The following is a 12569-nucleotide window of genomic DNA, read 5'->3' as shown; positions in this document are numbered from 1 at the left end:
TGGTCCAAAATGCCAGGGCCGATTTTTTGTCCCAGTCCGCCCCTGACCATCAGTGATGGTCATTGTTTAGAACTTGAAAAAAATTAATTGGTTTTTGAGCTCACATTGCTGGACCACCTGCCACTTTGCCCCTTGATGCCCAAAGTGCCCTTTTGGGTACATATGCATATACACATAATCATATCATGAAACACTTCCCCTCTTTTACGTCGGTAACGTAATGTGTTAGGATCTGCGAGAATGGAGAGAAAACGAATTTTTTTTAAATTAACAATTATTTCATTTCATTTTATTTTATCATCTTTCTCCCCCGGTATGTTTGAGCATTGAAGTTGTTGCTTACTTGTTTTAGCAAAGGTTTCTTACTCTCTGCGCCATCATGAGGCGTAACAGCGCCACTCTGTGGAGAGCTGCGGTATTACACGTTGAGTTTGGAGTCACGTAGCTGTTTACGGAAATAATTTTTACGTCAGCACGTGTGCAGACTTGTAGCGTTAATCCAACTCGGTTCAGTACGTGAACCGTCGCATGCTCGCAGTCTAATGGAACAAAACACCGTGATGTCTTTCCTCCATACGCGTGGGATGTTTTCAGAGTAGGATCTCTCGCGCCATGAGGACTCTCATCTACATCCACCATGGAGGAGTAGGAGGAAGGCTGCGCTTCTTTCTGACCGTCTGACTCGGTGGGGATTGTGCAGAAGTTGTCGGAATATAAAGGCGAAGCCGCGTTTTGCAACACAGATGCAACATAGAGTGGATTTCTGATTTAAGGAAGCATGATTTTGAGGAAAATTCAAGCAGGAACCCGCAGAGCATGGCTGTCTCGGGTGAGTCTTTCTCTGGTTTTAAAGTTAACTCTTACACTAAGAAGAGTCAGTCTGTTGACTTATCACAGTGTACTCTAACGTGCAGTGTACTTATTTGTTGTTGTTAAACGAGCTGCTGGCAGTGGATCATATTTCCACAATCATACCTTTCACACTTCCTATTTTGATACGCCCGCCTGTGCCCTGCCAGTGCTGGCATGGTCAGACTGATGACAGGCAGATTTACTCTGCTCTGTGATAACACTGAAAACGTTTTAATCTCCATGCTGCACTTGAGGGACTTTGTCCTTAAATGTCTCACTCTTCCTTCCAGGTTTCATTGAGGCAGGAGCCGTGTCTCTTCTCCTCCGTGCCCTCCCAACCTGTGCCCCCTCTGGCCCAGACCCTGCAGGGCTATCTGAGGGCCCTGGAGCCCCTGTTGCCCCCCGAGGAGCTCAACCACACCCGCAGGATGGTGCAGGAGTTCGGCAGGCCGGGCGGCCTCGGCGCGCTGCTGCAGGAGGGCCTGGAGAGGAGAGCCAGAAACGCAAGGAACTGGGTCTGTGTCTGCTGTATCACTGTGGGAAGCGTGACAGATGTCAGAGGAGGATATGGGTGAAAGAGCTGCTGTTATATATCAGTTTATCAGGCCAAAACAGTAGTGCAGAAACCCCCCAAAAACAAAACAATACCAGTGCTTTGGTTATCAACAAAAATGTTTAACATCAGAAAGCCAGGAAATGTGAGTAAATGAGTTACCAGATATTTTCTTTCGTACCAAAATATCAGCCCCTTGTTCAAACTTGACAAAGATGCAATAAAACCAAACTGCAGCCTCATTGGCTGAAAAATGGAGCCAATGAAGAAGTACTAAGAACTGCAGTTGTTCAAATGGCCACTTGAGTCTGGCTCCAGAATCAGAATCAGCGTTCCTTTTCCCTGAGGGGAAATTGTTTTTTGTAGCAGTGCTCCATACAAAATAGAATGATAGATTAGAATAAAATTAGGAAGAAAGAACGAGAAGGAATATATATATAAAGGCAATATAAAAAGAAACAGAATATTAATACTAAGGATATATGTAAATAAGAAATATACAAATATACAGAAATATACCACACAATAAGCAGTAAAACAAGTATTTTTACTATATACTGAGCAATTGGGTGTGCAAATTGAGATGGAAAATATATATTAGAATTACACTATATACTGAATATTGAGTGTGCAAAATTGAATTAGATGCGCAGAAACTGAAATTGTAAAATAAACAAATATCCATTGACCCCCATATTACAATGGTGACTTCATTCTCTGCTCAGGTCGCCTTTACTCCACTACAGCGAGTAGATGTGTGCTACTGTATTACATTAAAAATCTCATATAGAACTTTGAATGTCTCCCCTGCAGATCTCACCCTGGTGGGTGCAGTGGGCGTACTTGGAGGGCAGACAGCCGCTGCCTGTGCACTCGAACCCGGCCATCTCTCTGCCCAGGAGAGATTATAACGGCTGGAGGAGCCAGCTAGTGTGAGTCAGCACACACACACACACACACACACACACACACACACACACACACACACACACACATTAACACAGCGTACTAGCGTCTGTCTGACTGCATTCATCTGATGCTGGAGGTACAGATTTTCGTAATCAATACACTGATTTGTCAATAAGTTCCCATCACAGAGCAGACAGCTGGCCGAGTGGTCCAAACAAAACAACATTGTTGTGTTTATTTAGTGTCAGTAATCTTTGCGATGAAGACGCTCTGCCAGGATGTTGCCCTTCAACATGATCTGCAAACGCACACCTGTTTCTTTCCTCAGTCATTGTTGTAACTTGATTACCTGCCCCTCTATGAGCTGAGGAAACTCTGCAACCTTTGGACGAAATCATCGCATAAACTGAGATAATTCATTGTTGTCGAGCTTAAAATTTGTTTGTTTTTTCTGAGATTCTTGTAAGTTATCCTGCTCTTTTTGTTGTCGCCGTTTGTGTTGGGCAGTGATGAATTTCCTCCTGTGCATCTTTAAAGCAGAGCGAATAATCAGCCGTGAAACTTAACGAGACGTCTGACCACACATTTTCGTGTCCACGCAGGTTTGCATCCAAACTGATCGCAGCAGTTCTGGACTTCAAGGCCAAAATCAACACGTAAGTATGACCGAGCTGGACCCAATTAAAAATGACAATTACTGATCGTGTCATTGTGCTAAACGTAAATGAAGCAGTTGAATGGAGGGTTTGTTTTTTAAGTGGGGTTGTATGAGGTAGTCAGTGTATTGTGTACGGTGGATGGCAGTCGGGGCGGCACGGTGGCGCAGCAGGTAGTGTGCGTGCCTCACAGCAAGAGAGTCGCTGGTTCGATCCCCGGGGCCTTTCTGTGTGAAGTTTGCATGTTCTTCCCGTGCATGCGTGGGTTCTCTCCGGGCACTCCGGCTTCCTCCCACAGACCAAAAACATGCTCATTAAGTTAATTGGTGAGTCTAAAATTGCCCCTAGGTGTGAGTGTGAGCGTGAATGGTTGTTTGTCGTCTGTGTTGCCCTGCAACCGACTGGCACCCGGTCCAGGGTGTACCCCGTCTCTCGCCCGTTGACATCTGGGATAGGCTCCAGCCCCCCCGCAACCCTGAAAGGGATATGCAGTATAGAAAATGGATGGATGGATGGATGGGTGGCAGTCGGCACAATCCGGGGTTGGAGAAGCAGCAGGAGTGACGTGCAGCCACCTAATGGCCCGCCTAAAGAAATCAGTTTAAGTGTATGTTACGGCTTAATCTTGCTATCAGTCAGCCCTGTGCAATGGCAGTCTGAAACTGTTATATCACCATCTTCAAAGCCACCAGACTCCTTTGAGAAAAACATGAATTTTACCTTGCAGAACACGGGAGGTGCTGGTCGGCTGCTGCCATGATTGGTTATTTAGTTTTTTGCTATCGTGTGACATCGGTGCTTTAAAGTGTTAGTTTGGATTCACTGAAGTCACACAATAACACAAAGTAACAAATTTAGCAAGGTAGCAGTACACCAGAAACTCCCATAGTATGCAAGTGAAAATAGCTGTTTTTTGTGGCATTGGAGAGAGTGACATGACTGTGAAAGGACTGCGTGCAACAAAAAGACATTTCTGTATATAATTGTGTCCCAAAAGCCTTATTTTGCTGTGCAGTCACATTTAATGGAGTACAGATTTAATCACGCGTTACTGCTCTGTAGTGCAGAGAGAAGTCAGTATTAGCAGCACAGACAGTTCACGATATGAAGTAATCCCATTACAAATTGATCCTGCTGTTAATAATTATGTGTAGAGCCAGTTTTTAACAGTAAACTGTTGTCAACCTTTGTTCAGATGTTACAGTAATCCTCCTTCTTACTCTGCTGTGTTACAGTCACTTTCTCTGGTTTCTATTTAAGTGCTGTAACCTTAAACCGGCTGAGCCTGCGTTTCTCTGCTGTATGATGTTATCTGTGTCTAAATTTATATTCCCACACTGACTGTTACAGTATCTGTGCAAAGCCAGCAGCACGCTGCTCAAACGTCTGCCGTCTTCTACTCTGTTACCCGCTCGTCTCAGAGATCTTCGGCTTTGGTTCAGTCAGTTTAGAGCAGCAGTTTTATCACATCAGGATACGTCTGATAGGTCTGTTATCTGATAGCGTTACATATTACAGTCATTTCAACAAAAGTATTTAATAAAAAGCATATATCCAGAAAAATGAAACTGATCATTAACAAAGACTGTCTGGTTGTCTCTGCCCATCAGCGGCCAGCTGCTGACCGAGTACATGCGAGGGAAGCCTCTGTGCATGGACCTCTACCCGCTCCTCTTCTCCTCCTGCAGGATCCCGGGTCCCAAACACGACTACATCGCCCACCACGGCCGCTCCCGGCGCTCGCCAACGCACATCACAGTCGTCAGGAACTACCAGGTGAGATGAGCCAGATGTTTCCTCCTCTGTTCTCCCTCGTTGTTGACTCAGCTGTTACATGCAGTCATGTTCGGTCTTGTGCCGTCACACCTTTTTTTTTCCCCTTGCTTCCTGTTTATTAAGTTTCTTAAGGCTTAAACCAATTACAAATGCGCCGAGCCTTGAAAGGTGAAGTCACATGATCGCACAGGAAGCTCATTTGGCAGCAGGTCGTCTGGTGAGATCACAGATTTTGGCAGAGAGTGGAATCTGGCTCCAGTCCTTTTAAGTTAAGATGCGTGTGCTCTTCTTCTTTAGTCACCCCCTCGTCTTCATATCAGATGAAAACATGTTCTGTGGTTGCTGAATTTACGGTAAATTTCACTTGAAGCATGTCGAGAAATTCATTCAGTTGATTCTGTTGCTGCTATTTGGCATCGTTGTCAGTAATGTCATGAGTCCAGGTGACGTCGGTAGAATTGAAATGAATTGAAAAGTTAAGATATGTGCACAGCAGCAGCAGCACTGTGCGTGTTGGCGTGATTGTGGAAGAGAAAAGCTCCAGAGGTGAAATGAATCAGCACAAATATGTTTACCGTGAACACAACACACCCAAAGACAGCGCGCATCACATCAGCAGTAAACACAACGCTGTGTTTGAGTCAGGTGACACCTGTCGTTTGTCCAAACCGACACAGAAAGCTTCACCTCCCTAACATGACCACCCGCAGAGGTCAGACGTGACAAAGACAAAGAAACATCCTCTTCCTCTGTCTCTCTGCTAGTTCTTCCAGCTGGAGGTTTACAACAGCGACGGCTCCCGGATGACGGAGAGTCAGATCCACAGTCAGCTGCTGAGGATCAGGTCTCAGTCCTGGAAGACGGACAAAGAGCCGATGGGCATCCTGACCAGCGAGCACCGTCACACCTGGGGACAGGCCTACAACCGCCTGCTGAGAGGTAGATCACAGGACTGCAGATATGTGGTGGAAAATTTTTTACCAGAGTGCACCATGGCTTTTTTAGTTTATACCTTCCTGCTGTTGGTTTCCATTGAATTTGATTGTGTTACTACAGTCAAACTGCAAAAAAACAGAGAAAAGGACACCATAAAAATGTCAACCCTCCTCATTCGCCTGGATTTCACCCTTCTCTCCTCATGTCCTCCTTTTTAAATGTTTTCCCTTAAATCTCATGTATTTTTAGCCTTTTGAAAACAAAAACAAAGGTTGGCTGTCACGTTGACGGGGGGCATGCGGAGTCCTCCAGTACTGCAGGTGGCAGTAATGTAACATTAGCTGTAACATGTAGTGATGAGAAGTCAATCAGATGGCACCCACCAATAAAATAATAATAATAAGAAGAAGAACAGCAAGGAAAAGGACAAGAAGAAAAAGAGGGGAAGAGGGAGGAGAAGAGGAACAAGAAGGAGAAGAAGAAAAAGAAGGAGAAGGAGGTGAAGAAGAACTGTATAAGCTAAGCTATATTAAGCCAGCTAGCGAGGCTGTGGTGCCACATCATGTACAGTAGGCTTTGTTGTGGATCATTCAAAGTGTATTTGTCATCAGATAATGATAAGATAAAAAATAATAATGAGTTTGACTAAAATGACCAACAAGTATTGGTTTTGGTGAGACTGAATTGACTGAAAAGTTCAATACAGTCTGGTGACTCAGCAGTTTTCATTGTCTAAAACGAGAGACAGAGTTCTAGGTTTCTTTGACTAAGATAAGACTAAAATGTCCAGACTTTTAGTCTTAGACTAAAACCTGACTGAAAAAAACTGGATGACATGAGTCAGATCTGAGATGTCCAAGCTTCATTAAATGCACCACCAGAGAGGCGTTTTGCCAACACCTCCTGCTCTTCTCTGCATGAGGAAAAGCTCACTGTGATGGACTGATTATCTAACTTTTAAGTTTTAAGTGTCTGAAAATGCTTTTATTGCACCACATCAGCATGAAGTGAAGCCTGGAAATCGATCTGAAATCTGTGTTTGCTTTTTGGATTTGTGTAAGTCTGATATGTATATATGTTTAAATACTCAGCCTTTTTTTTCTGCTCTTTCTGTCTTTCTGTTGCTTTGTGTGTGTGTGTGTGTGTGTGTGTGTGTGTGTGTGTGTGTGTGTGTGTGTGTGTGTGTGTGTGTGTGTGTGTGTGTGTGTGTGTGTGTGTGTGTGACTCAGATAAACTAAACAAGGAGTCGGTGGGGCTGATAGAGTCGGGACTTTTCTCCCTGTGTTTGGATTCTCCAGTCATGAGGATATCAGATGAGAAGTATGCACACGCATGCACGCACGCACACACACACACACACACACACACACACACACACACACACACACACACACAACCTAACTCTTTCTCTCCATCCCCTGTCTCATAATCCACACTCAGGTATTTCTGTGTTTGCTAAATACGTTGAGTAATCCCGTGTGTGTGTGTGTGTGTGTGTGTGTGTGTGTGTGTGTGTGTGTGTGTGTGTGTGTGTGTGTGTGTGTGTGTGTGTGTGTGTGTGTGTGTGTGTGTGTGTGTTCAGATATCATTGTGCTGTCTGTTGACATTCGGTCTGAAGTAACAATGTACATCACTTCCTCAATTTGAAATGGCGTCTCGGCTTTGTGTTTAAATAATCATAAACACTTAGGTTTGAATGTCTTGAACAATTGACATTCTTTACTTAAGTAAAAGTAGAAATACCACAGTTTAGAAATACTCCATCACCAGTCCTGAGTTCAGATGAGTCATGTAGTACTGCAGTATATCATGTAAGCATATGTTCTTTGTACAGTGGAACCAGTAACTACAACTATCAAATAAATATAATGGAGTTCAAATATAAAGTAGTGTTGCTTTCATCAACGAAAATTAAGACTAAATATCGTCGTCAAGGAACCTTTATCACGTGACAAAAAGGAGATGAGACGCAACATAATTGCTGGTCATGTGGCGATAACCATAATTAAATATATAATGCAATATCGTTGACGAATAAGAACGAGACTAAATGTGGTTTACAAAATAAAATGCTAAAATGTCTCTTCATTTTCGTTGACTAAAGGTTGACTAAGGTAACAATAATATAATAATAAGACAACCTTGTTTGAATTGTGAAATAGGTTTGACTAAAAGAAAATTTTGGTTTCGTCTATACTATGAGGTATTTATACTATATTGACTGGGTTAAATAGAATTGCATCACTAAAAAGAGACTAAAATACAATATTCATTGAAACTAGACTGAAATGTCATCACTTTTCGTCGACTAAAACTAAAGAAAACAGTCACGGATAATTCTGACTAAAACTAAAATGCTCAGACCTTTAGTCGACTGAAGCTTGACTAGACTAAAAAGAGTATGAACGTGACTAAAACTAATAAAAACTAAAATGACAGCTTGACACAAAGACTAGACTAAGACTAAAATTAAAACAGGCCGCCAAAAATAACACTAACTAGAAGTATCAAATAAATATAATGGAGTTCACATATAAAGTAGCATGAAAGGGAAGTCAAGTATTTTTTCTTATTGTGTTGATCTTATTTGTTCTGGCTTTGATTGACAGGTATGCCAGCCGTAAGGCAGCGCAGGTTCTGCACGGAGGCGGGACGTTCTCCAACAGTGGAAACCGCTGGTTTGACAAAACGCTGCAGGTGAGCAGCAGGAATCTTCATGTACAATAAGGAAAGGCTGGTTTCGACTAGCTGACGGAGCTGCAGCTAACTCGTCTGTGTGTTTGTTTGAGTAGTTTGTGGTGGGCGAGGACGGCTCGTGGGGTCTCCTGTATGAACAAGCCACGGCCGAGGGTCCGCCCATAGCAGTGCTGCTGGATCATATCCTGGAGTACTGGTGAGGGAAAGGCCTGATGAGGAGAGACATGATCATATCCTGATGGACTGTCTTCTTGCATACTCGTCTACAAGTAATCGTATGTTTTCTTGACTGCAGTGAGAAACCAGACCCAAAGAGAGCCCCGCTGGTCCCTCTACCGATGCCCAAGAAGCTTTACTTTCACATAGACCGAGAAATTAAGAGGGACATTGAACACGCCAAGCAGAACCTCGATATGTAAGCGTCTCACTTCGTCTCTTAAGCTGGGTGTTTCAGTGTGAATGTAGCGTCTCTCCAGGATGGTGAAAGAATGGCGTCGCTGCACATTGTAAGCTACGTGTTTGCTTTTGCCCTTCAAATCTAACAAAGCTGAAATGAACGTGGCGTGCAGCAGAACCACAGGAGCGTAAACACAGTTATCTCCTCTGGGTGAGTGTAACCTTGAGGAGAAGGAAAGCTGCCATTAGCTCCACTGCCTTCTCGAATCATTTAGCAGTCGTTATTGTGATCCAGGCCTTTCCCACAAGCCTTTATGCACCGCTGTGTCATTTTAGAGTCTCTTCAGTCATCCCAAAGCCAATATTTAAATGTGGAGTAGAACTTTTTCTCACATGTGGTGAAGGCTTGAGCTGGACTGTTGTTACACCTGCAAATTACGTGCATGGCAACACTATTTAGCATTCGTTAGCAGGATATAAACATTTGCATCTGATCCTCCCTGAATCACCACCTGTGATCAGGTGACCAGTGTCCATACCTGAGAAAGTCTGTTTGCTGTAAAAGGCCATGAGGCATGGCTGAAAGTTATTAAAAAAGAAAGCAAATCAACCTTCAACCTTCAATCACGACTACAAAATAACGTTAAAAATCTCCCGCAGACTCATTAACGACCTCGATGTGAACGTGTTCAACTTCAAGAAGTTCGGCAAGGAGCTTCCGAAGCAGCACAAGCTGAGTCCTCACTCCTTCATCCAGGTCGCCCTGCAGCTCGCCTACTACAGGTCAGTGACGCCGTCAACACGCTCAGCGCACAGGAAGTCTGGTTGATGACGTCATGAGAAGAAAAAAAAAAGCAAGAGGCCCAAAGAGAGTCTGATTGTGTAGCTTTCAGTCACAGTTCATGATACTAGAACCAAAATAAAATAAAACATATTGTGACACATAGAGCATGTGATGATGTGTATCTGTGGCTGGTTGGTTCAGTGTGAGGAGTTGAACCGGAGGTGCAGAGGGAGAGACATGAGGCAGAGATACTGCGGGAGGTGAATTGCACAATTTGAGCAATTTATGTGACTCCGCCTCGGTGTCACAACTCGGTCAAATCTGAACACACAGATCTCTGGTGTCTATGGGGAATAAATGTCCGTAAATCTGCTTAGAAATTACAGAACTGATACGCAACTTCAGAACTTGCCTGAGAATCGTGACGTTTTTAAGTTTTCTTCAGTATGAAAGTAATCCAGTGATAGTCGTCTGTACATCCATCGGTACGTTGCGAACAGGAAGTGCTGGTAGTTAATTCGGCATGACTTTTAAAAGCACCACTTTGCAGAAACATAAACAAACAGAGGCTCGGTTTTGTCTGAGCGGGGTCCCACAGTGTCAGACTCCTGATTTAGATCACTTGTTTCTGCATTCTTTGCGGTTTGTGCTTTGAGATTTCTCTCCCTTTTCTTTTAGAGTTCACAAGGAGGTCTGCGCTGCCTGCGATATCATCTCTCAGAGGATGTTTCGAGGAGGACGGACAGAATACATCCGCTCGCCCACAAATCAGACGCTCAAGTTCATCCTCGCCTTCGATGATCCATCTGTATCGGTGAGAGACGCCGGTGAATTGTTCGTTGGAGCTGGTTTGCTTGCTTTCAGCCGCAAGGAGAAATGTGGTTTCGCTTGCGATCACAGTGTGTTTCATTTTTTGTGTTGCAGCGGGAAGCAAAACTACAGCTGTTCAGAGAAGCTGTTGATGCTTATGCAGCTCTGACTAATCAGGTAAATAACAAGTGAACTCTCAGCTGCTTTTGTCTTCTGTTATTAACAGATGAACATTATCTTCCAGAGTTTCTGTTTTTTCCTGCTCTGTTCAGGCACTTAAAGGACACGGCATTGAACGCCACCTGCTGGGGCTCAAGCTGCAGGCCATCGAGGAAGGACTGAGCATTCCCAAAATCTTCATGGACACAGCTTACGGCCTGGCGACGCACTGGAAGCTGCGAACAGGACAGGTGTGTGTTTCTGTGTGTGAAAGTGTGTCTTTGTTGCTTAGAGGGCCATGGCAGTCCTGTGTCACAACACGAAGTGGAAATTTTGTTAATGTTACCATGAATATGTAAGAGGGAACTTTCTGTCTGTCAGCAGTTTTCCAGTTGTTGTGGAACATGTGACGTTCCCATAAAGTGATGCATTTACTGTCATTGCAGTCTGGGAGTTCCCTCAATCAAGTTGTTTTTTTTTTATGAAGACATTCAGCCTTGTAGGTTATTTGCTCCTCCGTGTCATACTGTAAACCTAAAGGCTGATTTTGCCCCTGACATCAGAAGCTCATGTGTTTTTTATGGCTTGCAGTAATTTTCCTGCTTTTCTAAGTCACATTTTGAGCTTTTATCCCTTTACAACAGCTACTGTGTGCAGTGTGCTTTGTTTTTTCTTAACCTGCTCATTCATCCTCTTTGTTTCAGCTGTATTATGTTTTGATTTGATGTCCGGATGAGTGATTTTAAGCAGAGCAGGTTTTATTTTGCACATTTAAACTCTTTGGTCTGATGTAACTCTTAACAGTGGGATGCAGTTTATTGCTCCGAACATAAATTTGATTATTTTAGATGTGATTTTGCATACGTATGCCAGTGACGTTTGTGTTGATACTGTTGGTCCTCTTCAGCCTTATCGCCCGGTGCAGGTCTGATGTTTTCTCTGTTCATGCATTACCTCATGTCTGTCCCTGTTGTCTCGCTCCGTCAGGTGCCTGCGAACACAGACAGCGTGATGTGTTTTGGGCCCCTCGTTCCTGATGGCTACGCCGTTTGCTACAACCCCCAGGCGGACCACGTCCACTTCTCCATCACGGCCTTCAACTGCTGCGAGGAGACACATGCAGAGACATTAGCTGTCACCCTGAAGGACACCTTGTGTCATCTACAGGAGCTTCTGCAGCCTACTGTGTAGAGCTGCTCCTGTCCACTCTTCTACACCTGGAAATAAGGCTTTATTTTCTTCAACAACATTTTGCAGAAGTCTTGATGAGTCTTGTTTTTGACGTGGATGTTTTCTGCCGCGTGCCACATTACGCTTCACTAGAGCGCTTAAATCTGAGACCATACTGAGGACTGAACTCGGCGTCTCTGTGGTGCTCTAGATTCTTTTTTTAAAGTTTTCGATGAAGCAATAAATCACTTTCCTTTTCTAGCAAGAGCTGAGCATGCAAGCTGCATTATAGTTGCTACAGTGGGAGCACTTGGACGCATCAGGTGCTACAATATCTCGGTGTGAAAGCAAAACAAAGATAAGCCAGCCTGACACTCCATTGTTGGTGAGAACAAGCCAAAGACACGTATGTAAAGTGACCGCACTCCTTTCACAAGTCATGATGAGACGACCAGCAGCTTTCCTTGTACCTTCTACTGAGAATACATAAATACGTTTGCACTGCCATCAAAGGTAAAATGTTTTTGGAAACTGCTGATTTTGTGTCTGAACAAGTCTGTTTGAAATGGACCAAAAGCCAGAGATCTGGTCATGAATGGCGACCATGCATGTTTGCATATTGAAATGACTGTAAAGAGGCGTTGACCCCCTCGCTGGGGCGTGTTGTTCTGCTCTCGACCTGCAGAACTTAATAAAGCCTGTCATCACGTGATTCTCATTTAAAGGCTTTGTATGTGTTGTGAGAGAAGGATGGTACACAGACACCTCAGAGATCTCTGTGCTTGTTTTGCGATGACTTGTGTGCCAGTGTTAAAGCATCCCTGCAGAAATCAGTGAGCTATTTCAGATATGCTGTAAACCACAAGACGTC

General features: G+C 43.9%; 1 protein-coding gene across 1 annotated transcript; it reads left to right on the top strand.

Annotated features, from left to right (window-relative positions):
- The first annotated feature begins 482 nt into the window (after nt 1-482).
- Nucleotides 483-12410, top strand: cratb (carnitine O-acetyltransferase b). Its single transcript, XM_070985361.1, has 15 exons — nt 483-829; nt 1143-1367; nt 2219-2337; nt 2917-2970; nt 4581-4746; nt 5511-5685; nt 6912-7002; nt 8292-8379; nt 8475-8575; nt 8675-8794; nt 9436-9558; nt 10238-10373; nt 10484-10546; nt 10642-10779; nt 11516-12410. The coding sequence occupies exons 1-15, from the start codon at nt 779-781 to the stop codon at nt 11717-11719; spliced, it is 1854 nt and encodes a 617-aa protein (XP_070841462.1). The 5' UTR covers nt 483-778; the 3' UTR covers nt 11720-12410.
- Nucleotides 12411-12569: the final 159 nt, after the last annotated feature.

This window comes from Chaetodon trifascialis, chromosome 17, assembly GCF_039877785.1.
Source record: "Chaetodon trifascialis isolate fChaTrf1 chromosome 17, fChaTrf1.hap1, whole genome shotgun sequence".
NCBI classification, from domain to species: Eukaryota; Metazoa; Chordata; class Actinopteri; order Chaetodontiformes; family Chaetodontidae; genus Chaetodon; species Chaetodon trifascialis.
Note: the sequence above shows the minus strand (reverse complement) of the source record. Positions and strands in the feature narration are given on the sequence as shown.